The sequence below is a fragment of the Myotis daubentonii genome, chromosome 5 (genome assembly GCF_963259705.1).
Source record: "Myotis daubentonii chromosome 5, mMyoDau2.1, whole genome shotgun sequence".
Taxonomy (NCBI): domain Eukaryota; kingdom Metazoa; phylum Chordata; class Mammalia; order Chiroptera; family Vespertilionidae; genus Myotis; species Myotis daubentonii.
The window spans coordinates 82,014,796-82,042,199 of record NC_081844.1 but is presented as its reverse complement, the minus strand read 5'-3'; the positions used below and the strand labels follow the sequence as shown (position 1 = coordinate 82,042,199).

The following is a 27,404-nucleotide window of genomic DNA, read 5'->3' as shown; positions in this document are numbered from 1 at the left end:
GAACCTATGGAAACAGGCATGGAGACCTGAGAGGCGGGGATGGCTTTGAGAAGCGTCAGTCGCGAGTGATAAAGCAGACTCTCTGCCCAGTCCTTCCCTACAGCTTGGGCTGGGTCCAGTCTGGGCAGCTGCCGCCCTCCTGCAGGGTGAGGCTAGAGACCAATAGGAAGCGCATCCTCCCTCTGCAGCCAGCCCCACGGCAATCCAGGATCCACACGGATGCAGAGGGATGGCTGGGCCCAGACGCAGCAGAATGACCAAACTGATGAACACAAAATCGGGCCACAAAAAGGGGACATCCTGAGAGAGACTGCCAAGGTTCCTTTCAGAATAATGTTGTGACTGATGTAGGATAACCCAGATCCATCATCAGGGCATGGAGGAAGGGGCGCCTCACTACCTTTACCTCCCCCCGAAATAAAAATGTTTAAAATATTTTTACTCTGGTTATAAGCGTTTGTTGTAAATGAGTCAAACAGTATAGAAACCTATAGAGCTGAAAATTCAAGCTCCCTTCCCTAATTCTAAATTCCCAGGAATAGCCACCATTACAAATGATGTGTACCCCTCCGAACTTTTTAATGTAAATATTGTATATATAAATATATATATGGCATGACCTAGTGGTTAAGAATACAGGCTGACTTTGACAACCAACACTTAATCTGGACATCAGTTTTCTCAAATATAAAATGAGGATAATAAGTAATAATTGCTATTTTAATTTTTTACATATGTGGACTCTTACTACATAGATGGTTCTATGAATGTACTGTTTTAAGCTTATTTTAAAACATTTATAGATTCATAGGAAGGAGCAAGAATTATACAGAAAATGTCAGTGTGCCCTTCATCTAGTTTCCCCTCCTGGTTGCATCACATAATTATAGTACAATAGCATAACCAGGAACTACTGCTGGTACAATGTGTGTATATAGTTTCATGTCATTTTATTACATGTGCAGGTTCCTGTAATCACCACCAAAATCAAGATTCAGAACTATTCCATTACCACAGTGATTTCCTTCATAGTACTTCTTTATAATCACAACTACCACCCCAGCATTTCTACCCGTTGGCAATTACTTATCTATTTTTCACCTCTATAATTTTGTCATATAATAAAATCATATATATATATTATATAAATAGAATCATACAGTATGCGACTTTTTAAAAAATCATCACCTGAGGATATGTTTATTGATTAAAGAGAGAGAGACATCAATGTGAGAGAGAAACATTGATGGATTGCCCTCCTATACGTGCCCCAATCGGGGACCAAGCTTGAAACCCAGGTAGGTGCCTTGACTGAAATCAAACCCATGACCTTTCGGTGTGTGGACGATGCTCCAACCAAATGAGCTACACCAGTCGGGTCAGTATGTGACATTTTGAGAATGGCTTTTCTCATTCTGTTTAATGCCCTTGAAATGAAACCAAGTTGTGTGCATCAATATTTGTTCCTTGCTGTGTAGTATTCCATTTGGTAATGTACTTTTAAAAATGTTTTAGCCGAAACCGGTTTGGCTCAGTGGATAGAGCGTCGGCCTGCGGACTGAAAGGTCCCAGGTTCGATTCTGGTCAAGGGCATGTACCTGGGTTGCGGGCACATCCCCAGTAGGAGATGTGCAGGAGGCAGCTGATCGATGTTTCTCTCTCATCGATGTTTCTAACTCTCTATCTCTCTCCCTTCCTCTCTGTAAAAAATCAATAAAATATATATTTTTTAAAAAAATGTTTTAAATTGTGGTAAAATGTACCTGACAAAAATTTGTTATTTCAACCATTTTTAAGTGGAAAGTTCAGTGCCTTTAAGTACATTCACATTGTTGTACAACTATTACCACCATCCATCCAAATAAATTTTTAAAATATATTTTTATTGATTTCAGAGAGGAAGGGAGAGAGAGGTAGAAACATCAATGATGAGAGAATCGCTGATCAGCTGCCTCCTGCACGCCCTGCAACCTGAACATGTACCCTGACTGGGAATCACGTACCCTGACTGGGAATCACGTACCCTGACTGGGAGCCTCCTGGTTCATAGGTTGACGCTCACCAGCCGGGCTTCACCCAGATCTTTATACTTCTCCTGCTAAACCCTTCACAACCGTTCTGGGAGTAAGACACTATTACGGACTGGAGAAAGAAGGCTGAGGGTCTTTGACTACTCAAGTGACAAGGTAACAAAAGGGTGCAGGGGAGGGGGAGACGGAGACTCTGAAAACAGTGCGCACTACCTCCAGGCTGGCTTCACTGCCAAACCGGTCCATCTGTCCCAGTGCCGGGTACTTCAGCTCCCCTTAACCCAGTGGTTCTCAACCTTCTGGCCCTTTAAATACAGTTCTTCATGTTGTGACCCAACCATAACATTATTTTCGTTGCTACTTCATAACTGCAATGTTGCAATTGTTATGAATCGTAATGTAAATATCTGATAGGCAGGATGGTCTTAGGCGACCTCTGTAAAAGGGTCGTTCGACCACCAAAGGGGTCGCAACCCACAGGTTGAGAACAGCTGCCCTAACCTCTGTATCAGATTTTTCCAGGATCTTCTCTCATCTCTAGACCACCCACTAGGATTTTCAATACCCCCTCATCAATCATTGTCCCTCCAATTATTCAAGCCCCTCCTGGAATCACAAAGTATTAGCTCCCCAATCCCTCCCAGTCCAGCCCTGCTCTCCATCCTTTCTGGGTCTAGCCAATCCCCTTAAAGATCAAATGTCACCAGTGAGGGAAGAAGTTCTGTGGAAATCTCCTCCATCCCTAGGTCAGCTGCTGGCCCTGGCCAAAATGTGGCTCTTGGGGGAGGTTGGGAGGTGGTCAGGCAAAGTTTCAATCCTCTTTTGTCAAATTCCTCCTTCCCAGGGTAGCCACGTTTGGCTCCAATCCAGGCAGCTCACCAGCAGGGTTGAGGGTGGGGAAAAGCTTAGTTTATTCAGAATTCTTACTCCACCACCTGCTAGCTCTTGAGCTTTGGAGAAATCACTTACCAACGTTGTGTCTCATTGTCCTCATCCAGAAATTGGAAATAAAGATAATATTTACTTTTATTACTGCCATAACTGGCTAGTTATTAGTGACTAGAGGCCCGATGATGCACGAAATTCATACATAGTAGGATTTCCTTCCCCAGCTGCTGGCACTTGCTTCCCTCAGGCACCCGGGACCCAGGCTTCCCTCGCAGAGAGAGGCCCTGCCCACCCACCCCAGCCCACCCACCCCAGCCCACCTCTTTGGGGTGATTATGGAGTCCTCCATTGATCATCCCACCGACCGGTGGCCTGGGCCTCCCTCTGCGGGGCGATCATGGGAGGATAGCTGGCCCCCAACCAATCACATCGCACCTGCCTTGTCTGGCCTGGCACCAATAGGTGTCATAGCATGATCCTGGATGGCCGTTCCGCTGTTTGGCTGTTCGGTCAATTTGCATATTATGTTTTTATTATATAGGATAGGAAAGGGTCAAAGGGAGGCCAGACATTATAAGCATGGTCATCTGGGGAGCTTCACAGGAAGCTGCAACTTCACATTTCCCAGGGAATCACCAGTCCATTCTCTGCAAATCACTGGGGGAAGGGATCAGGCAAAGGAGGAAATGGGTGCATGCACAGTGAAGTCCGGGTGACATAGGGAAGGTGCTTACCTGTCAGTCTAACCTTGGAAAAAGATATTGGCTAGAGGGGGTGGAGCTGCTGCAAGAGTGCAAAATCCTGAAGGGTTAATTGATTAAACTCTTAGTTATAACCCCAGACTAAGGAGTGCTCTCTCTCTCTCTCTTGTGATCTTGCTTGTTTGCTCTTGCGCTCCTGTTTCTCACTTGCTCCATGACCTGCACTCACCTCCATAGCCATGTGGCCTTAGCAGCCATGGCCATGCAGACCCACACACAATGGACTGCAGCTAGGAACACAAGCTAACCTATCCAGATGCTGGACTGAACTGTGGTTTAATATGGAGTGGAGACCCTGGGCAGTGGCTTTAATTCTTGCCCCGCTGAAGACACAGCTGGACTTTTTCCAAGGTGGGACGGAGGGAAATGGGACCTTGGAAGGGAACCCCTTTAATGTTATATCATCAATAAAGCTTCCCACCATACCTCATCCTCCCATGTGGCCTCAGGAAATTATTGTCCCCGGGGTACCCCAAGAACTCCACTTCCATCAGTAAAAGGTGGGGATACAGAGAGCACCCACAGATAAAACTTTGGTGAAAATTAAGTTATGTAGTGCCTGGAAATCATTTAGCGCAATGCTTAAAATTAAATGCTGAGAAAGAGCAAAGTGGTTTAGGCACCAGGTTAGCACCATTGGCCCCCATGGAGACACTGCTGTTGTCCCCACTCCCAAGAGCGAGGTTTGCCTCCCTTGGAAGGCCCTGGAGGATGGGGAATTGGGGACTCATGCAGGGAAGCTGGGGTGGAGGAGGGGGGTAAATGGTTATTTTCATGGAGACCTGTGCATGCCCAGCTGCGTGCGGTCTGGGCCTCTCTGGTCTCTGTCCAGCTATGGACTCAGCTCCTCAAAAATACCAGGGCTCTCTTCCCTCCTGGTCTGTACACAGGTTCTCCTTGCTTAGGCCTCCTCCACTTCTTTCAGATTGAGTTGAAAGGTCACCTCTCTCCTGCTCTCCCACAGCCCTGGGCTTACCTCTGAAACAGCCCTTCATAAGTGGAGTTTTACCTGTCTACTTCTTTGTTCCCCCAATCAGAATGTATGCTCCTATGGTAAGGCAACTGGCACAGAGAAGAGGCTCAATAAATACTTCTTGAATATGGAGTGAAAGACTATCTGGGCATACTACAAGCTCAAAGCAACGTTAGGGCCTGGCATGGTGGCATGAGAGAGAAGAACAGCCCAGAATAAGTCAGCCTTGATGATGGAGGAGAGGGAGTGACTGGGGGCAGGGGAGGCTCTTCCAGGTACCCTCAAGCTACCATCCACAGGGGCCTGGTTTAGGGGCATAGGACTTCCTAAGAATGCTCAGGAGAACCTGTGCTTATATATCAGCTTTCTCCTCTGGCCTCAGAGACCTGCCTATCCCTGCTCCTCTGTTGGGGGTTTTGAGTCTCTCCATGCCAACCAGGGCAATGGGGGAAGCCATCTTTATACTCTAGCAGCACCGTGTCACTCTGTTTTTGACCCATCAGAGAAATCCCAAACTCAATCCAGACAAACATCTTATTACAGCCTCAAGGAATGAAAGCCAGAAAGTCAGGCCCAGACTGCAGTCCCGCCCATAGGGAAGGCACTAAGGGAAACCAGACAGCAGGTGCCCTCTGGAGCCAATAGGGACCACTGCCATGTCCTGAGTCTTCTCTGGGTATAGAGTCAAGGAATTCTGCCCTCTGCCCTCAAGAATGTCTCCATCTGGTTGTGGGTTGTGGGAAGGACTTGAATTGGGTCTGAATTACCGTAGCAACAATAATAACAGCTAGGATTCTTATTGAATTCTTAACAGGTGCCAAACACTGTTCAAAGCATTTGGCATGCAGCCTCTCTCACACCTCAAACAATCCCTTAGCAGATTGGGAAACTGAGGCCCAGGGAGATTAACCCTGTCCATACAGTTGAAGGGGTGGGTGTAAAGCAGAGTGGTTGAGAGGAGGGCTCTAGGAAGTGATGCACATTCAGTTTGGGGCAGACGGTACTGTAGCTCTTTGGTTGGAAGGAAAGGCTGTTATGAATAGTAAGAGTAGAGGTATCACCATTGATGGGTAAGTCCTATTTGCCAGGCTAAGGTGCATGCACTTGCTCCTCTAGGCTCCACATCAATTCTCCTGTCCCCTGTGTTTCTATCCTAGGTGGTCAAATGCTATGATTTGACCTAGGAACTGAAGGCAGGAACCCTGGTCCCCTAGAGTCTCGCTGTGGCACCTTAGGCAGGTCCCTACTCTCTCTGTATCTCAGTCCTATCTCAGAAAGAAGCCTCATGTGGGCACTTATGACCGAGCCCATGGTTCTTTATTCATAGCCCCAGAGCACAATTAATCTCAGATGCAGAAACGGTTTTTAATTAACTTAAGTCTTTTCCCTAAATAGCCCCCTTCCTCGCCTCACAGGTACCCCTGGGACACAGGACGGGCACCGAGGAAGGAGACAGGAGAGAGAGCAGAGGCTCTTCTGTCTATGTATCTCTCAGTGGATGAAGTGTCTAGCCCCCTCCTGCAGTTCCAATTGGTCCCCCTGGTTAGACCTCAGGCTCAGAGAGGCAGCATCTCTTCTTCCTTCTCTTCTTTACAGTCTGTATTCATCCATTCATTCACTCACTCACTCACTCACTCACTCATTCATTGAATGTACCTAGCTTTGTACTAGGCCCAGGGATACAACCACGAACCAAATGGACAGACAGGAGGTGAAGCTGCCTTTGTCCAAGTCCAATTGGCCACCAGGTGTCACCGGTGCCAGGCACAAGGCCTCTCCAAGGTCTGAGGAGAGATGAGCTAGAATGGGGAAGTGTGGATGGGTGAATCAGAAGCAAGTTCCTCAAAAGGAAAAAACAAAACACTCACCTCCTTGCCCTCCCCCCACCAAAAATACACCCTCATGACTTCCTGAACACCCCAGCTTGCCTGGGACCTTGGCAACTCACAACCTTTGTCCAGCCTGGAATTCTCTTTGCAGCCTGTCCCTCACAGAGAGCTGCCAGGCTTCTCGGAAACCCCGTTGATGACTACAGCTCATCTCTTCACAAGCAGCCTGTATTATTGTAAGATTCTTCTTATCTTAGGAACCAAAATTTGGCACTCACGTTGACTTGCCCTAGTTCTCCTGCCTCCTGTGGTCACAGAGAGGAAGAGTCTTCTGCCCCAGACAGCCCTTCAGACACTTGAAGAGATTACTCAAGTCCCCTGAGATTCTTTGTTTATTCATCATTCATGACTATATACAGAGCATTTACTGTATATTAGGCCGTGAGTCCACAGCAGAGAACAAGCAAGGTTGGTTCCTGTCCTCCCATTGCTTTTAGTCTGTCCATGAAATCAACAAGCAAACCAGCAGTAACAATAAAGTGTGCATGAGGCCAAATAGGAGAGATCTGAGCTGACAGGGAGCGGGAGGCGAGGCCCTCAGCATGGGGCCTGCGAAGACTTCCTGGGGAGATCTCCCTGTGGTCGGCAAAGAGTGAGCAACTTCAATGCTGTTCAAATATCAATGTTTTTAAAGAAAAACTGGAGAGTTTTGCTGGTACCCTGAGCTTAGTTTGCTCATTGGGGAAATGCAGTATCACGGGGACAAGTGGAATGTTTGGGGAGCAGGAAGAGCCATTCAGATAGTGAGAAAGAGCATGGAGTATCAGGAGTCCCAATCAGGCCCAGTCTCGCTGGAATGTTCTAGTACAACTGAGGAAGGAGCAGTGAGGCAAGGAGCCCAAAAAGAAGGAGGTACCTTCAGGTCCTTCAGCAGCTATCAGACCAATGCCCAGATTTGGTCTGATATGAGGTCTGGGGAACCATGAGGTCATCTACCTTAATGCAGACACTACATTCCCATGAACACAACCTAGGAAGGCAGCAGCCTTTTGATGGTGACTTACACATTTGGTTCTCTAGAGCCCTTAAGGATTCTTCTCTCAAACTGTTAAGAGGCCAATGTGTCCCCATCTAAGGATCACATAGCTGAGTGAATGAAACTCAGACGGAACTGTATTCCCATTGTTCTCTTGCTCATTCTCTTTTTTCTCAGTTTGAATTACCCAAATAATATGCATTAATTTTAATAAAAATGTACAAATACAATAAACAAAGTAAAATTCTAAAATTACCTTGTATGATTGTATTTGTTGCTGTGCAACAATGACCCCAAAACTTAGTAGCTTCAAACAACAAGCATTTATTCTCTCATAGTTTCTCAGACTCAGGAATTTTGGAGTGGCTGAACTGGGTTTCTCATGAGGTTGCAATCAGGGTGTCAGCCAGAGATGCAGTCGCCTGATTGACGGTCACTGGGGTTTCATTTCCAAAGTGTCTGATTTTCACACCTGGCAAAATGTTCCTGATTGCCTTGTAGCTCACCACTTGGACCTCTCAGTAGCTGCTTGAGTGTCTATGACATGGCAGCTGACTGTCCCCAGAGCAAGTGATCCAGGAAAGAGAACAAGAAAGAAGCCACAAAGCCTTTTATGATCTAATTAGTCCTACGCTCTTGAAGGAAGGAGTGTCAAAGAATTTGTGGATATCTTTTTAAACCTCCAGGGATCCTAAACCCCTGCCAAAATAATCATTATGACTATTTTGTTGTATTAACAATCAGAATTTTTCTCATGCAAATATACGTCTACTTTAAAAAATAAAAATGGTATCACATAATACACATACTGTGGTTTATTACTATTTTACTTAGTGTTTGAATAGGTGATAATGTGCACAATATAAAACTTGAAAGGTACAGAAGCACCAAAAAAATGCAGTTAAAAGGGAGTCTCCTGCCTGGTTGGTGTGGCTCAGTGGATTGAGCATCATCCCATGGACCAAGAGGCCCTGGGTCCTATTCCCCATCAGGGCACATAACCAGTTGTAGGCTCGATCCCCAGTAGGGGGCATGCAGGAGGCAGCCAATCAATGACGATCATCATTGATGTTTCTATTTCTATCTCCCTTCCACTCTATCTAAAAATTAAAAATAAAATAAAAAAATTTTAAGTGAGTCTCCCTCTCTTACTTCCTTCAGTAACTCAGCCCACTGCCTTCACCATATTACAAACATGCATATTGATCCTTTTGTTTCAATACTCACTGTTCTGCAACTTGCTCTTTTCCCTCACTATATCTCTCTCAGATATTTCCATATCAGCATATAAAGAGCTGTCTCATTTATAAAGAGATGAAGCCTGGCCAGTGTGGTTCAGTGGTTGAGTGTTGACCTATGAACCAAGAGGTCCCTGGTGATTCCTGTCACGGCACTTGCCCAGGTTGCGGGCTCGATCCAGTGGAGGATGTTTGAGGGGAGGGGCAACTGATCGATGTTTCTCTCTCATCGGTGTTTCTCTCTCATTGGTGTTTCTACCTCTCTATCTTTCTCCCTTCCTCTCTCTCTAACATCAATAAAACATATCAAAAAAATCTATATTATAAAAGGCCTGTGGCTGTAACGCCGTAACACTGTAATGACCAACAACCTGACGGGGAACCGGGTGGGTGGCATCGGTGGCCGGAGTGAAGCAGCCCGGGTCCCGGGTACCTGGTGGCGGCAGCCAGAGCAAAGCAGCCCCAGTTCCGGGTGCCAGAGGGAAGCCGGTGCCAGCAGCTGAGGGAAGGAAGGCCTACTCTTGCACGAATCTTTGTGTATCAGGCCTCTAGTAAATAAATAAAGAGCTGCAGAGTATTTCCTTGAATGGAAATACCAGAGTTTATTTAATATGTACTACTTTGTAACTATTATTGTGACTTAAAAATCTAATAAAATAGAAACATGCAAATTGAGCATACCTTTGCTATGCCCCAAGCCACGTCCACCTGTCAATCAGAGTGACTATATGCAAATTAACCCAACCACGATGGCGGCCAGCAGCCATGGAACTGGAGCAAGCCAGAGGCTTGGTTGCCCCAGCGATGGAGGAAGCCAAGCTTCCTGCTTGCCCTGGCCAGCTCTGGCCTCCGCTGAAGGCAACAAAGTTTCAATTATAGAAGATAAATAAACCCCAGATATCTGCTTCCAGCCAGCCTCCACTGGGAGCTTGGGTGGCTGGGGGCCGTGGCCAGCCTGCAAACAGCCATCAGCCCCTCACCCAGGCTGGCCAGGCACCCCAGCAGGACCCCCCCCACCCCCGAAGGAGCTGTGGCCAGCCTGCAAACAGCCATCAGCCCCTCACCCAGGCTGGCCAGGCACCCCAGCAGGACCCCCACCCTGATCCAGGACACACTTCAGGGCAAACCAGCCAGCCCCCACCCATGCACCAGGCCTCTATCCCATATAATAAAAGGGTAATATGCAAATTGACCCCAACAGCAGAATGACTGGGAATGACTGGTCACTATGACACACACTGACCACCAGGGGGCAGACGCTCAATGCAGGAGCTGCCCCCTGGTGGTCAGTGCGCTCCCACAGGGGGAGCTCTGCTCAGTCACAAGCCAGGCTGATGGCTGCTAGTACAGCGGTGGTGGTGGGAGCCTCCTGCCTCCTCAGCAGCACTAAGGATGTCCGACTGCAGCTTAGGTCTGCTTCCTGGCAAGTGGGCATCCCCTGAGGGCTCCCGGGCTGCCAGAGGGATGTCTGACTGCCAGCTTAGGCCCAATCCCCCCAGGGAGCAGGCCTAAGCCAGCAGGTGGTTATCCCACAAGGGGTCCCAGACTGCAAGAGGGCACAGGCCGGGTAGAGGGACCCTCCCCACCCAGTGCACAAATTTTTGTGCACCGGGCCTCTAGTCCTATATAATAAAAGCATAGTATGCAAATGTTCTCTCAACCCAGAGTTTATTTGGGAGTTTGACCAGGGGGCGGGTCAGCTGGGGGAAGGTAGGGAGTATCCAGTGGGCAGCCACTAGGGACCCTATCAGTGCATGAATTTCATGCACTAGGCCTCTAGTATACTATAAATGTCTTTATTTGTCAGTAAATCTAGTGCTACATTATCATTTTTGAGGTTGCTCACCACATACTGTCATTTTGTCATAATTCTATATAATAAAAGACAAAGATGCAAATAGACCAAACAGCAGAACAACAGAACAACCAGTGGCTATGATGTGCGCTGACCACCAGGGGGCATGCATGGAACATGGCAGGCGTTGGGCGTGGCAAGATGGTGGAGAAGATAAGTGGGGGCGCTGAGTGTTGTCATTGGGGTGAGCCTCTGGTGGTTACTGAGAATTCTTTGCTCCTACACACCACAGTCCCACCCAGTGCTCGCACTGCTGCTGGCACCGGCCCCAATCACCCCACACCATCAGCAGGTGCGAGCAGGGCCGGGGCTATCAGCGCATAGGAGTGGCGGCAGCGGAAGCAGGGCTGCCACCAGAGAGGGGACCAAGGGCTGCAACAGGAGGGGTCAGGCGGGGGTGTGGAGGATGGGCCAAGAACCACCCCTGTGAGGTCCACCACAGCCTCACAGGTCACAGTTCCTTTCAAGGTGAATGAATTCGTGGACTGGGCCCCTAGTAATATGATAAGAAGACAGACACAATCACATAGTGTATGATTCCATTTATATGAATGTCCAGAATAGGCATATCTATAGAAAAAGAAAGTAGATTGGTGGTTGCTTGGGGGTGGGGTGAGTAAAGGTGGTTGAGATGTGATGGCTACAGGGTTTCTTTTGGGGGTAATGAAAATGTTCTAAAATTGATAGTGGTGATAGTGCACAACTGTGTGAATTTACTAAAAACCAATTAATTGTGCATTTTAAATAAGTGAGTTGTATGGTATGTGATTTATCAACACTAATAAAAGAGAAAAATGGTAATTGGCATACGAGCTACCCTTTTCATTGGCTAATCAGGGCTATATGCAAATTAACTGCCAACTAAGATTGGCAGTTAACTGCCAACAAGATGGCGGTTAATTTGCATATGTAGGCAAAATGCAGGGAGGTGAAAGGGAAAGCAGGAAGAAGCCCCCTGCCACTGACAGTGATCGGAAACCCAGGGGGGAGCTAAGAGCTGGGGGGCAGGGCAAAGGCGGCCCTGGGGCCGCCTTTGCCCTGCCCCCCAGCCATGATCAGAGAATCAGGTGCCTTTGCCGCCCTGGCCAGTGAGAGCAGGAAGTAGGGGTGGAGCCAGCGATGGGAGCTGGGCATGGTCGAAGCTGGCAGTCCCAGGAGCTAGGGGTCCCTTGCCTGGGCCTAAAGCGGAGCCCACGATCGCGGGGCCGCTGCAGCTGTGGGTCCCCGCTGCCCGGGCCGGACGCCTCAGCCAGAGGCGTCCTGCAGGGGCAGGGGCAGAGCCCGTGCGATCGCGGCACCCCCCGCTGCCACTGCACGTCCCCGCTGCCCGGGCCGGACGCCTAGGCCAGAGGCGTCAGGCCTGGGCAAGGGGCCGATCCTGCGATTGGAGGGTGATGGGGTCAACGCCTGAGGGCTCCCAGTATGTGAGAGGGGGCAGGCTGGGCTGAGGGACACTCCCCCCACACACACACACACACCCAGTGCACGAATTTCGTGCACCGGGCCCCTAGTATCTCAATAAAGCTGTTTCCCAAAACAAACAAAAAACAACTGTAGATCTCTCCACCCTGCTGAATATCTCTTTCCAGGAGTAGGTGGGTTTATTATTTACTCCCTGAAGATAGAGTAGCTAAGCCAGATGTGCTTCTTCACCCCCAGCCGTGCATCATGAAGACCCTTTTCTCTATCGCATCTACTAAGATATCATCCTGTCCAGGAAAGACCAGGACACACGAGTTGACTCCATGATGGTGCAATGGAATTATCACAAGGAGGTGGCCAGGGTCAGACTCAGCCACCGATGGATGAGACATCAAATGTCTGTGTCTGCTGCAGAGGGGACTGAAGCCCAAGGGAGAGGTCAAAGTGACAGGGGCTAGCAAATCCAGGAGTGATTGTTAAAGGTGATGATGATGATGGTTGTGGTGGTGGTGATTAGCGTTAGCAGTTACTGAGCATTTACAAGAAGTCAGGTCTATAGTGACATTATTTCTTTCTATCCTCATGACAATCTTCTGAGATAAAAGTTATTACCATCCCTATTTGAGGAATGGGGAAACTGAGGCTCAAAGAAGCTAAATAACTGGGCTAAGGTCCAATTGGATCTTAGGTAAACCATGCTAGAAGAGACAGAGGCCATATTGGATCTTAGGTGAACCATGGTCAATGATATTAAAATCCCCCCAATGTCCCTTGTCCTAGCAGATTTCAGGGACCTTTGCACATTAATTTCAGGAACCTTTAAACATGAAAGAGGTTGTGTAGGCAAAAGGGTGGCTCCTTGGAGGCCACAGGCCTCCCTACCTCACACACAATCTGTCCCAGGCCCAGCATCTGCCGAACAAGTGCTTAGAGGTTTAGTCCTCTCCCAGGCACACTGAGGATGAGGATGGAAGCTGTGATTGGGCCAGATACAGAAATGAGAGTTGACCCAGACCAGCACTTCCAGGTGTCTGGAGGGAAGAACCAACTACCACGCAGTGCCACTCAGCAGCATGTGAGCAGGGCAGCATGGGACTTGGGCCTAACTTCCCTCTGTGGCCCTTAGCTTCCTCCTCAGCTGTCTGGAAGAGCTGGTCTGTCTGCGTGTTGAGGACAATCCCATGCATGCAACTGTCTTGATGCTCTCCAGGATCTGAGGCACTGGTCACAGCGTGGGGCTCTGACCCACACTAGGGACCCCTTCTTACACCACGGAACCTGTCACGGGTTGAATTGTGTCCCTTAAAAAGATATGTTGACATCCTAACACCCAGCACCTTTGAATGTTACCTTATTTGGAAATAGTGTCCTTGCAGATGTAATCGGGTTGAGATGAAGTCATTAAGGTAGGCCCTAATCCAATATGACTGATATGCTGATAAGAAGAAACACCAGGTGAAGACAGAGTTGGAGAACATGCTGTGGTGGAGGCAGAGACTGAAGCACTGTGTCTGCAAACCAAGGAACGCCTGGGGCTACCAGAAGCTGGAAGAGGCAAGGAGAGAGCCTCACGTAGAGGCTTCCAAGGAAGCACGCCCCTGCCAACACCTGGATTTCAGACTTCTGGCCTCCAGAGCTATGAGAGAATACATTTCTATTGCTTAAAGCCACCACATTTATGGTACTTTGTTACAGTAGCCCTATGAAAATCATACGGGCCCCCAACATGCTTACTTGCCGCAGCCATACCACCCATTTCTCTGTTCCTCCACAGGCCAAGTTCCTTCTCACAACCTCAGGGCCTTTATATGTGCTGCTCTCCCACAATGTTCTACACCAATATCTTTCCCACCTCCCCTCACTGCTCCTTCTGAAGCATAGTGACAACCTGGCCTATAAAATAAAGGACCTTCCTCCAGGACAGCCGTTCTCAACCTGTGGGTCGCGACCCCTTTGGGGGTCGAACGACCCTTTCACAAGGGTCGCCTAAGGCCATCGGAAAACACATATATAATTACAGATTGTGTTTGTGATTATTCTCTATGCTTTAATGATGTTCAATTTATAACAATGAAAATACATCCTGCGTATCAGATATTTACATTACGATTCATAGCAGTAGCAAAATTACAGTTATGAAGGAGCAACGAAAATAATTTTATGGTTGGGGGTCACCACAACATGAGGAACTGTATGAAAGGGTCGCGGCATTAGGAAGGTTGAGAACCACTGCTCTAGGAGAAAGGAAAGAACAGGTTTTGAAGAAAAAGCAGGTTTCAGAGGAAATGACGACCAGTGTGGAGCAGCAGAGTTGGCAGCAGTGGTGCCACCCAGGGGAGCTGGTGCTGGACAGCGGAGCAGGATCCTGGAGGCCTGAGGCTGCTTGACACAGCTGGGCCTTGGGGCGCACGCCTGCAGGACTCTGCTCAGGCCTGCTCTTGGGCAAGGTCGACTTCCTTTAGTTTTGAAACAGCAGACACCTTGTCCATGTTAGTGGGCCCCTTTGTGAGCCAATTTTAGGGGAGGAACTATGTAGGGAATTACCTCCATTCTTAGGAAATGATGAAACTCTCTTTTCAAAACCAAGAGAGTTTTCAGGAAGCTTCGTTGCTCCTGGGAGGCCACTGGCATCTATGAATGTGTTGTGTCCTCATGAGCCTGGTTGTGATGTGGGGGAGGGTCAAGGCAAGGACCCTCTGACCTGGGCAGAAATGAATTGCTGCTGCTCTGTGGGTGGCACCCCAATCCCACTCTCCGGACCTGCCTATTCTCAAGTCGACTCAGCTCATCAGGTTGCCAGGAAGTGGCCAGAGACATCCCTACTCCATGTAAGCATGAAACAGGATCCTGGCACTTTCCGCTTTTCTCAGGAAATCAAGGCACAGAGCAAGGCGCCTTTTGGAGCAACCCACCTGACTTCCAGTCCCCCACTCCCTCCTCATTTACTGTCTGTGGGGCCTGAGAAACGTTAATTCATCTCACTAAGCCTCAGATTACCCATCTATAAAATGGGAATGGTTTTATACCTATCTGATAGGGTGGCTGACTGGATTAAGTGAATACTAGTAAATATACATAACACTTGCCATAATATATTATTATTATCCACGAGGCTGCCTTTTTTTGACTGGAACCACCATATTCTTTCTGAGAAGTCTCAGGCGTGGCCACTTCCTGTGAAGAGCCCAAACCCTACACTCCCCTGCTGGCTTTCTGCGCCTACCAAGCCCTTTACTCTGAAAGGCTGTTATTACAGGAAACAATTGTTCATTTCCCCGCCCCGCCCCCCCTCCTCCATATCACCGTCTTCAGAAAAAGAGGATCTCATCCAGAAATCAGAATATAAGCGATCAGGCAGGGAGCATGGTGTAGTGTGTGCTGTCTCAGGCTGGGTGTGTGGAGTCCCGTGTAAGTATTGGTAGAGTTTGTTTAATTGTGGAGGCTTAAGGGGAATCTGGTGTTCAGGTTGTGGTTCAGGGGAGTGTGAGAGAATTTCTGAACACCCTTGACTTTGGGGTAGCAAACTGCAGGAATGGGAGCTTTCACAAGCTTCCCGAGCCACACACATGCCAGGACTGGGTGTGACTCATTAGGGCCTTTCGGGGAGGGCTCTTCCCTCCTCCCCGGGGCGGGAAATACCCTCCTCTCCACTGTAACTTTGAGCTATAGTCTGAGATGTCAGGGCTGGAGTGTTGTAGAGAAAGCTTCAAATTGCTTTTAACTTTCCATTTTCAGGCTGACCGGAGAGGCTGCTCTTAGTCACTGGGAGCTATTGCGCTGAGCCTTCCCTTCCTGTGTCTCCCAGAAACAGCCTGTGTCTGGCGGTAGAAGGTAGGATCAGCAGCAGCCCAGCCAAAGCTCCAAGGCTGAGGCCCCTGGGGATCCCTTCTGGCTAATATCCTTCCCGGGGAGAGGAAAGCCCGGATCCTCAAGGGTCCCGAGGTGGGTGGCACCTCATAGGTCTGGGTCTGGGAGAGTTGCTGCCTTCTTTCTTCTCTGCCCCGCAGTCTCCCTGGGGGTTGGATGGGATGTGTATGTATAAATCCATGCACTTTTCCACCTGTTCTGTTTTCAACAAATCCCTCCTGGACTGGAACTCTGGGATGCTGTATGCCCAGCCTGTCCCCCAGAGGTGTCTCCAAAAGCAGCCCCTGGGTATGGCTGGGCACGGGGGTGGGGAGAGGGGTTGGGAGGAGAGAGCTGGGGGAAGCTGCCCAGCCAGGGCCTCCATCCTGGAACAACAGGAGTGAGAGGAGCATGGCCATGGATTTCTTGGTACCTACAGATGCCCCACTCCAGGTTGCACCCATCCATCCCTCGGCCCAGGAGTTACACGGCCAAGATAGCAGCCGCTGGCCTGCTGATTGCCTGTCTGGCAGCCTTTTGGTTCTTGGGGGAGTCGCCAAAACACGTTCGCCAGTGTCTGTTGCTCCACCTGGCCTCCCTGCAGCTGGGACTGTTGTTCAAGCGAGTCTGCAGTCTGGTCGAGGAGCTACGCCACGTCCATTCCAGGTGACTCCCTGCAGCACCCATGGTGATCGGGCACACAACATGTCTCACTCCCTTGACCCCCATCCCTGCCCCTCCTTGAATCTCTCTAGCTGAGCTGTCATCTGCAGGTACCAGGGAAGCTACCAGAGGGCTGTGAGGGCCTGTCTGGGAAGCCCCATCCGCTGTGGGGTCCTGGTGCTGCTGTCCTGCTATTTCTATGACCCCCTTCCAAACGAAGCTGGCTTGTCCTTCACTTGGATGCTTTCCCTTCTGGGCCTCTCAGAGGCACTGAGCATCATCCTGAACCTCCAGGTATGACACAGTGGGAAGTGGAGGACATGGTCAAGTGGAGGCTGTGGCTAGTGTGACCTGCTCTGAGCTCAGTACTAGGAGTGGGACTAGTTTAGAGGTTGGTTCTTGGAGTTGAACTTATAATGTCCTGGAACAGCAGGGTCAGCAATGACAGAAAAGGGAGAAAGCAGCAGCAGGCTGAGAAATCTCCTTGGAAGAGGAGGGTTCTAGTTGTCCTTCATGGAGGTCTCCCCCTGCCCCACCCTTCTGTCCACAGGGCCTGGCCCCAGCTGAGATCTCTACAGTCTGTGAACAAAAGAACTTCAACGTGGCCCATGGGCTGGCATGGTCATTTTATATCGGGTACCTGCGGCTGGTCCTACCAGGTGGGCCATCCTCTATTTCCCATTTCTAGATCTACAAGACACACAAACAATAAGACACATCATTTCCACAACTTGGTGTATTTTTCCAAGTATTTTCATGTCTAACAAATCGTTTGATTCCCAAAACAATCCTCTAGGCATGAAGAATATTGTTATGCCTGGTTTAGAGGAAGAAATATTAAGTGACGTGTCCAAGGTTGCCTCTGAATTCTTTCAGTAACTATTTACTGCTGTGCGCCTTGCATGTGCATTTTCTCTTTTAATTCACAACCCATGAGGAAGGGATAATCGTCTTCCTGCTTAAAAGATAAGAAAATTGTGGTTCTGAGAGATAAAGTGACTTATCCCAAGTCACACAGCTTAGTGAGAGGAGACTGGGATTTGAATCCAGGTCTGTCCAGGGCTTGACCTTTTGACACTACTGTGAATCTATATGTTATGTCTCATTCTTCTGACTGGCCAGCCAAGTCGAGAGTCCTCCCATATCTTGTTGCTGCCTTCCCTTGACAACAGGGCTTCTGCTAGGAAATGGCTCATGCTACAGGCCTGACTCAGTGCAGCTGCGGGTGCTGACAATGTCACCTTTCAGGCCTCTGCCTGCCTCTCAAAGGCCTGAGCGCTGTGGTGGGAAGGAGTGGGGCTGACAGAAATCTGGATAAAGAACAAGTGAAGGGAGAAAGCAGTGGTGGGAGTAGATGGAGGGGAAACAAGGGTCTTTGGATGTGCTGTCCCCCCTGGCCAGTACTAGGGGACTGGGCCCTCGGTTCTTTTGCATGTACACATTGAGGGTGACCAATGATGCAGTGGGAGACAAGGTCAGTGGGAATGACTTCTTGGGCCTCTCCACCTCAGGGCTTCCGGCCCGGATCCAGAGTTACAATCAGTCCCACAACAATATCCTACGAGGCGCAGCAAGCCATCGGCTATACATCCTCTTCCCATTGGACTGTGGGGTGCCTGATGACCTGAGTGTGGTTGACCCCAACATTCGCTTCCTGCATGAGCTGCCCCCGCAACTCACTGACTGTGCTGGCATCAAGGGCCGGGTTTACAAAAACAGCATCTATGAGCTTCTGGAGAACGGGAGGCTGGTGAGTGTGCAGGAAGGTGGGTCCTGCTGGAGAGGATCAGATCTAGAGCACCAGAACTCCGGGCTCTGGCCAACCACTGGTAAAAATTTACTGCCCTCCTCTGAGCCTCAGTTTCCCCAGTGAGTCCCAGGGCTGGACAAGATTCGACGCTGAATGAGGATAATAAGTAACATTTACTGAACACTTATGCATGCCAGATGCTATTCTAGATGCTTATCTAACCACCTCAATGAATCCTCACCACCACCCTATGGGGTAGGGACTGTTACAACCCCCATTCCACAGGTGACGAAACTGACTCAGAGAACCAGGGAGAAAGTGGACAATTTCAACTTGAGTATATGATGCTTTTTTTAAAAAAAACACCTATTTTTGTTGTTGTTGTTAATCCTCAACCGAGGATATTTTCCATTGATTTTTTTAAAGAGAGTGAAAGGAAGGGGGAGAGTCAGAGAGACAACATCGATTGGTTGTCTCCCTAATGCCCCAACCAGGGCCAGGGATCAAGCCTACAAACAGAGGTGCATGCCCTTGACGGGAATCGAACCTACGGCCCCTCAGTGCTCGGAGCAATGCTCTATCCACTGAGCCAAACCGGCTAGGGCACCATGCTTTTGACCATAAAGCTGCCCTAGATGAAGGCTGTGAGAAGATCTGATGGATTTCACACGGGTGGGTGGGGAGACCCAGACCACGGTTGAACCCCAGAGACTAGCCTTCAGACTTGATTTCAAACTAGAGCAGTTGACAGCCTAGCTTGGTGGGCCTCGCCCTGGGATCCTAGGAGGAGGATCAGTGAAGGGTAAATTTAGCTCAGCCCTGGCCCTGATCTTAAGGGTGAGATGCCAGAGGCAAAAGACAACCAGACAGCGTAATCGCATTAGGGCGGCACCTGCCAGGACTCCATCTATACAGACTGAGGGAGTGGGGTCCTTGCAGTGGTACTGGGGTCCAGAGTCTGTCTGCCCTGGTTTAGTTTGGTCTTCCTCTCATTTTCTCCAGGTGGGCACCTGCGTTCTGGAGTATGCCACCCCCTTGAAGACCCTGTTTGCCATGTCACAGGATAGCCGAGCTGGCTTCAGTCGGCAAGATCGGCTTGAGCAGGCTAAACTCTTCTGCCGGACACTTGAGGACATCCTGGCAGATGCCCCTGAGTGTCAGAACAACTGTCGCTTCATTGTCTACCAGGGTAAGGGATTGATAGTTTGGAGGACAGAAGGAGTCAGGGGGCCCAAGGGTCTTCCAGGAGGGCAGAAGGAGATATGAAAGCGTCATGCCCTGGGCCTTCCCGAGTGGTCAGGGCATTCAAGTCCTGCCCCTTCCTCCCATGAGAGAGGTCCACCTCCCCAGGTTGGGACACTTGGTTGCTCTGAAGTCTTTGGCTACGGGTCTTGGGTGGAGCGTGAAGAGGCGGGCTATAGGGTCTCCTCACTTCATCTGTCAAAGGAAGCAAAATATCCTAGGCCCCAGGCCAGGAATTAAGAGACTGACAGGGGCTGAAACCTCAGCTCTGCCACTCCTTTGCTGTATGATCTTGGGCAGGCCTCTGCCCTTCTCTAAGCACCATCTCTAAAAGCAAGAGGGTGGAATTTCACGATCCCTAAAGCCATTTCTAGCTCTAGGATTCCACGAAGCTCTACCCACAATGGCTAGGATGGGGAGGGGGCATAGAGAGGTGGGTTGAAGGATCTGCCCAGCAAATCCCCTGGGGTGTGTTGGAGTTTCTCACTCCACTCCCCACCACCTTCTCCACCCCCATTCCAGAACCTGAAGAGGAAAGCAGCTTCTCCCTGTCACAGGAGATTCTCAGGCACCTGCAGCAGGAGGAAAGGGAGGAGATTACCGTGGGTAGTGTGGGGACCTCGGTGGTGCCTGACTCTTCCACACTGAACCAAGAGCCCGAGCTCCTCATCAGTGAAATGGATAAGCCTCTCCCACTCCGCACAGATATCTTCTGAGCGCCACGGTCACCTTGCCTGATCCCCCAGCGATCTCCAAGACTCTGAACTGAGGGCTCTCTTTAGGGGCTAGATGCCCAGCAAAGCTGTTTCTTCCCACAGGGGGGCCTCTCAAAGAAGTCACGGGGACTTGACATCTCAAGATGAGTCCTATGACCTTGGGCAAGTTGTTTTACATGAGCCTCAGTGTCCTCATCTATGAAATGGGATCATAATAATTGCCCTACCTACCTCACAGGGTTGTTGTGAGGACAATGACTGCATAGATGTTTCTTGTAAACTCTAATTGCCAGGTAAACTTAAGGGATGTGCCAGGTGTCTTCCATTGGACCCTCTGGACCTACCTCTTCACCCTTCCCTGCTTCCTTTTGCCCTGGGATAGCATCAACAGGCTCCCTTGCCTCTAGGCTTCTGTTTGTTTGGTCAATGGGAGAATGGAGGAAAGGAGGTGAATGAGGTTAAAGTATTTATTTCCCTAGCACTCCCCTGCGGTGTCAAGGTCACTGTGAACTCACCGTATCTCTTGACCAAACTAGCTCAGGAACCCTGTCCCTGTCCAGGTCCCATGAACTGCTTCCTCTCCTTGCCCCTTCAGGCCTAGCAGCGGTATCGGCTCCCTGCTGCAGCTCATCCTGTAGTACTCACCCTCTGCTTTTGGTTTCCTTATACCTGCCTTTTCTAAATGGTCCCCCTTTTAAACACTCCTCAGATTACACATTTCAGTGTGCATCTTTCTCCGACTAGACTCGATTAATACAAACTATTGGCACTTATTATCTGCAATGTCCAAACCGGCTTGCACAGACGTGCTTCCTTACCCCCTCCTCATCCATGGCAGTGGGGTGGTGGGTGTCATTTCAATGTGGACAGAACCCACAGGCAGGCTGAGGGCAGAGAGTTGGGCAGCACCCCCACTCCACCTACCCTTTCAGTGCCCTTGTCTCCAGTGGGAGGTTTGGGGGGTAGGGAGGGGCCAGGGGCTGCCTGAGGGAGCACACAGATACCATGAGCTGTGCCCTGGCCAAGGGGTTGCTCAAAGAAGTAGGGGCCACTGAATAAACATCCCCTGATGAGAGAGCCTGCATGAGGGATAAAGTGGGGAGAGGATTTGTGTGAGGCAGGGGGACATTCTATGGGGGACCTTGGACAACACAGCCAGGCACCTGCCACACCTTTTGCTATTGCTGTTAGAAATGAGCCACTGCAACGACACTGTGGTGGCAAAAGTGCCCCATCTGGGAGGGGAGATGGCCCATTTCTACCAGTTCCATTCATTCCACCCAGAAATTGTTTCTTCCTCCCTCCTACCTTTGTTTTTGTTGCAATGGTTCAATATGCATATCTGAGGACAGCATGCTGTGGAGAAAGGCTCCACACAGACACACATTTGCCAGAAGGAACTGACTGCCTCTACGGATGACAGAGCCAAAAGAGTGAGGAAAACAGTCCCTTCCTCTCCCCAGCTGTCCCAGCCACTCTGTCCTCAAGGCCTGAAGATCTTCCAACATCACACCTATACCTAGAAACCAGACCAGAATCAAAGGCCTCCCCAACATGACTTTCCCCACCCTCCAGCCCCCAACATGGTGCAGACTGCCTCAGGTTCAAATCCGGACCCACCCCTTAGTACATGTGTCCACCTGGATGTCTTAATATTCCCAACGGTAAAATGGGAGTAACAATGGCTCTCTTCTCAAGGTTGTTATGAGGAGTGAATGGTGTATCTGCAGGCCCATGGAGGAAGCCAGTGCCAAGCACGTAGCTGGCCTTCAAGAAGGAGTAGCTACTCACATTATAACTGCCTCTCATCATCCCAAAGGTGGCAAGCCAGTCCTCTGCACACATAATCTCCACCTCTGTTCCTCTATCTTCTGTTCTTTCCCAGTCTTACTGACAGAGCTGGGGTCTCACTGTGGGCAATCCCAGAGTTGACTTGTTCCCCAGGGTAAAGCACCCAGAGGCTCCTCCATAAATGTCTGTCTGCCCCTTCCTGACTGCACATAAATGAAGCTCAGAGGTGCCAGAGAAAGAGGTACCTTTCCAGGGAGCCCCTGGGAGGCTCAGTTCTGCCTTCTTGGCCTCTTGCATCTTCCCAATCTCCATGTCTCTCTCCCTGTAGGCCTTCTCCTCACCCATTTCTTACTCTATAAAAGCTCCATGAAGCTCCCTTTCCTATCCTGTTTTCCTACCAGCTGCACTTGGGAAATTTCCTGGGGTAAATTCTAGGCTAGTTTCAACAGGCGCATGCATACAGAAAGTAGGAGGTAATGAGAACTCCCAAATTTTCCCCATTGCATCATAGGAAGGCAAGACAGAGTCTTGCCCCAAGATAGTGGAGGGCATTCAAAAACAATTTGGGAAGCTATCATTGGTGCTTGGGGCTTTATAAGGGCCTTGAAAGTTGTTAACAAGTCCTGGGCCCTGACAGCCAAAGGGATGTCCCTCAATCAGTGAAGGGCAACAGCTTTTCCTCCTTTCCCCAAGTCCCAGAGAAGGCAGAGCCCTGGGTTCCTTGCCTTGTACGCCCTGGCTGGCCCTCACAGGACCTGGGGCTGGAGCAGCAGAGCTCTGCAGGAGCCTCTTCCATCCCTGCACGGGGATGGGGTGGGTGGTGGACTCTTCCAAGCCAGACTTACCTTGACACCCAAAGGAGAGGAGATTAGGGGTGGGAGAAGGGGAGGGACTTGGAGAAGGAGGTTCAGGGGTCTGGTGGTCCCTGAAGAAGATGGAGTAGCTTTGTAAGGGCAGCCTTGGGCACTTGGAATGCTCATAGCACCATGTGTCTGGGCAGGGCCCTCAAGCTTCTTTATTTCCCCACCAAGGCTTTCTCTGTATTCTGCCCGGAGGGCAGCTCCAGCTTAGTCCACGTGTGCCCTTCCAAAGATCTGACACCCCGGCCCCAGTTTGCCGTTGCCCTAATTCTCTGTCCAGTTTCTTGTTCTGAGCCAGGTCTGGCCTACTTTCCAAAGTCTTCCTCCTACAGATATGTGACTTCGTCGATGCTGAGCCTAGGCCCATCTGGCACAAGGCAGGAGCCAGAGACAGGAGGGCCCTGCTGGGTGTCTCCATGAATGTCCTGGGAGCCCAGCACTCGCCAGTGGATGAGGTAGATGCCACCCTCTGGCTTTGGGGCTGGTGGCTCTGTGGGGAGAGTGGCACGGCCCTGGTGTAGACTTGGCCCACAGTGGACTGCCACCACGATACAGACTGCCAGCAGGACAAAGATAGCGATGATCACAGTGAGCAGAGGCAGCCCATCCTCCCGAGGTGGTTCCCGGGCCCCACTCAGCACCTCTGGAAGCTGCCTCTGCGTCTCCTGCCCCGCTGAGCCGTTCACAGCTGGAGAAAGCCAGGGATAGCGGTCAGCCTAGGAGGGGAGTGCAGAGAGAGAAGGTGACATGGGCATGTACACACAGGAAAAGACCAAAATAATGAGAGACAGGCAACCAAAGGGAACTGAAAGAGAAAGACGGAGAACCTCAGGGGGAGGAAAGAGGAATAGACACAAAGAAAGAGATAAAGACATGGAGAGACAGAAACATAGAGATAAATACACATAGCAACAGAGAGAATAAACGAAGAAGAGGACAGACAGAGGGGAACATGGGGAGAAAGAAAGATACAAGAAAAAAGAAAAAGAGTTAAAAAGAAAGCAGTGAAGAGAGATACAGAGAGAGACAGAGACAAAGTTGTTCAGAAAGGGACAAACAGGGGCCTCATTACAGTCTGGCATATAGAGTTTGGTCCTGCAAGTCCCCTCTCACTGCCCTGTCTTCCCAGATCTCCTAATTCCTAAGTAGGGCCTGTGTCCTGGGCCAGGAATCTTAGCACACTATGGGCTGCTGTCCCACATCCTGGGCAATGGGCAGTGAACAACTGCTTCTTAAAGTCCAGGGAAAAGGGAGTCATTGTGTTCAGCATCTTAGGTGCCCACTGTGCACCAAGAAGGCAGAGGTGGGGTGGGGGTAAAGGAAAGAGGAAGAGGAGACAGGAACCCCAGAAACTTGGCAAGGGGGATACTTCATCCATAATATCCCCCCAGGTCTCAGGGTAAAATTCCAGGGCCTGGAAGGGAGGCAGTGCCCAGTGTGGATTCCTGGACAGACTGAGGAGATGCCGTGCCAGGCTCTACCTCTTTCAGGGTCCTAGAGTTCTTCCACCTAAAGCTGGAGGTCATGACCCCTACCTCTCTCTGTCTCCCTGCTGCTAAGTGTAGGTTCATGGTGGGGAGAGGAGGGGTCAGAAAGATAGCAAACCTCCAAACTCTAAACCCCAGAGCTGGTAAGGTCATCACAGGCTCAAAAAACGTTTTCTCCCTCGCCTCATTGTCCCCAGCGGGACCATCAGAAGCAGACCCTTGGGGGTGGAGCCCCTCCCTTAACTCTGAGCCCTCAGCCTGGCTTTTCCTATGGGTAGGCATTTGGGGTCCAGGACAAACACACTTCCTTTAGTCTCTCAGTCACACTGTCTACCCCAACACGTGTCCCTTTAAGAATGTGGAAAGTCTAATACCCCACCCCTCCCTGAGAGTCTGAGGTTCTCTGGGGCCCAGGCCACAGAGCTGCCAGGCAGGGGGTGGGGAAGTAGCTCCGGATGTGCAGGGGAAAAGGAAGCACAGGCTGGTGAAAAGCAAGGGGCCCCTGCTGGGAGTCAGGCCAGCCTGGCAGGACGGGGTGAGGGAGAGTATACCTGGTGCATTGTCCCCCGGTGGGCGGTGGGCGGTGGGCGGTGGGCGCAAGACTCCCTCAAGACTGGTGGCCAGCTGGGCAAAGGAGAGCCTGCCACCCCAGCTGGGCCCCTACCCGGACCTGCCACGTCCTATGGGACTCACAGGCACACACCCTCTGCACACACACCGTCAGCGCTCTCTTCTGTGCTTTCACTTCCTTGAACATAGAAACAAACCCTGATGCCAGCTTTTAGCTCTGATAGTACCTTGATTTTACTCCTTGGACCTCCTTTCATGCCCCCCCCCCCCCCCGCCCCGACAGCTTCAGGAGCCTGGGTCTGCCTGCCCACACCTCCTCTACCCGATCCCAGACACTTAGCCATTGTCCCTACCCAGCCGCCTGCCACCCAAAAGGACATACTGACTTCCCCACCCCAACCGGTTATCCTTTGATTGATTTTTTTAACGCAGTATCTCAAAGGTACTGGAAATCGTAGACTATAATATACTAAATCTCCCTGGCCCAACTACCAGCTCTGTCCATCTCAATAGTTTGTCACATTTATTTCAAATATTTTAAAGAACTAAAATGCCACAAATAAAATAGGAGCCCCACTCCCTGATCTCTCCCCTCTTGCTCACCCTAGGGGTAACTATCTTGTTGAATTTGATTTTTTTCAGTCCCTTGCAAGGCATTCTTTTTTCTTTGGGTTTTTTCTTTTTTAGTTTTTATAAATATGAATCCTGAATGCCTCTGTATTTGTTAGGATGCAACTTCATTTGAGACTGTGTGTGCTTTAGTGTGTCTAAGTCACAAAAAGTGCTCACTGGTCTCCTCTGTCTGGAGACAGTTTATAAAGGAGAATCGTTTTGTCCCAACTAACTCCATGGGATCAGCTGTCCCTCATTCTGTCCCTTGTTGTGCATGTATCACCCTCCATTCCAATGGGGAGACCAAGAGACCTCCAGCAACTTCCCTCACCCAGTGGCTTGATCCTGATTCCTTGGCGCTCAGCCAAGCTCTCTACGCTCTGACATTCAGGAACTCCACTCAGACCTCCAAACTCACTTGAGCCCAGGTCACTGGGCTGCTGACCTCACCTGCAAAGTGAGTGAAACCAGTAGCAGGCTGGTCTCGAAGTCAACTAGGAGGCTGGTCCCCGTCCAATGTGCTCAAAGGCTGTGGGCATTCTCTACCTCCCACCTTGACCACTAAGGCATCAGCCAGAGGGAACCTGGCTCCTGTCACAGTCTGGAGCTTCAGCCACTGCCTTTTGCCTCCTGCCTCCTTAAGACACATGTCCCATTGCTCTCACAGGTACCACCACTGGGGCCTCTAGTCCTCAAATCTAAAAAGCCATTTTTTGGTCCTTCTAATGATTTAAAATGGCTAATTTTTCCTTCCCCACCCTCATCAGTCCTGGATTTATCTCCTAAAGGGCTTGAGAAAGGATTAGAGGGTGGCACTTCAGGGACCAGATTATTATTATTATTACTACTACTACTACTACTACTACTACTAGAGGCTCAGTGCACAAAATTCATGCACAGGTAGGGTCCCTAGGCCTGGCCAGTGATCAGGGCCGATCTGCAGGGCGACTGGCAGGGTGATCAGGAGGCCCCCGCTGGCACCCATCTTGACTGGCTTGGCGCCACCCATGTGCCGGCCCTGCCCACCGCCGCTGCACCGCCACCACTGCAGATTGGGGCCTGTGGGCTGGGGGCAGCTCCTGCATTGAGCATCTGTCCCCTGGTGGTCAGTGCACGTCATAGCGACTGGTCGTCCCACCGTTTGGTCAATTTGCATATTAAGCTTTTATTATATAGGATTATTTTAAATCCTCACCCAAGGATATGTTTTCATTGGTTTTCGAGAGAGAGGAAAAGAAACAGCAATCAGCTGTCTCTCTTATGCACCCCGAACAGGGATCGAACTGGAAACCTGGATATGTGCCCTGAACTGGAATCCAATCTCCAACTTTTTGGTGTACAGGACGATGCTCCAACCAAGTCATACCAGCCAGGGCAGGGACCAGATTATTGTCCCAGCCTTCTCTCACTTTCCCATTTCCATGCTCACTCTTGTGAGCTACCCTTCCCCCATTCCTATCATCTAAATATTAACCATCTTTTGTTGTTGTTGTTAATTCTCACTTGAGAATATTTTTTTCCACTGAAAACAGAGTAGAAGGGAGGGAGTCACACACACACACACACACACACACACACACACAATCCCACATGTACGCTGACCCCAACTGGGGCTGGGGATGGAACCTGCAACCTAGGTATTTGCTCTTGACCTGGAATCGAATCTGTGACCCTTCGGTATATGTGCTGACGTTCTAACCACTTAGCAATACTGGCCACAATAATATTAACCATCCCTTATGGATTAGTTCAAGTGTCATCTCCTCCAGGAATATATTCTTCAGCCCACTATACTGAGGTAGATTTCTCTTTTCCTTAAACGCTATAGCAGTATG

General features: G+C 50.0%; 2 protein-coding genes across 4 annotated transcripts; one reads left to right on the top strand and one right to left on the bottom strand.

Moving 5' to 3' along the window:
- The first annotated feature begins 14,963 nt into the window (after window positions 1-14,963).
- STING1 (stimulator of interferon response cGAMP interactor 1) lies at window positions 14,964-20,579 on the top strand. Of its 3 annotated transcripts, XM_059698565.1 has the most exons (9): window positions 14,964-15,440; window positions 15,768-15,863; window positions 16,151-16,187; window positions 16,318-16,544; window positions 16,652-16,835; window positions 17,092-17,200; window positions 18,053-18,291; window positions 19,294-19,480; window positions 20,056-20,579. In XM_059698565.1, exons 4-9 carry the CDS (start codon window positions 16,318-16,320, stop codon window positions 20,247-20,249), a joined length of 1,140 nt encoding a protein of 379 aa, XP_059554548.1. In that variant the 5' UTR covers window positions 14,964-15,440; window positions 15,768-15,863; window positions 16,151-16,187; the 3' UTR covers window positions 20,250-20,579. The 3 variants fall into 3 exon arrangements, with proteins under 3 accessions (XP_059554548.1, XP_059554547.1, XP_059554549.1); XM_059698564.1 differs by lacking the exon at window positions 16,151-16,187 and having other exon boundaries at window positions 14,965-15,440; XM_059698566.1 differs by lacking the exons at window positions 16,151-16,187; window positions 16,318-16,544 and having other exon boundaries at window positions 14,965-15,440.
- A 2,452-nt stretch (window positions 20,580-23,031) lies between these two features.
- Window positions 23,032-25,113, bottom strand: SMIM33 (small integral membrane protein 33). The gene is made up of 2 exons (XM_059698567.1): window positions 24,939-25,113; window positions 23,032-23,616 (listed from the first exon to the last, which is right to left on the bottom strand). Exons 1-2 carry the CDS (start codon window positions 24,945-24,947, stop codon window positions 23,227-23,229), a joined length of 399 nt encoding a protein of 132 aa, XP_059554550.1. The 5' UTR covers window positions 24,948-25,113; the 3' UTR covers window positions 23,032-23,226.
- Between the last annotated feature and the right edge of the window lie 2,291 nt (window positions 25,114-27,404).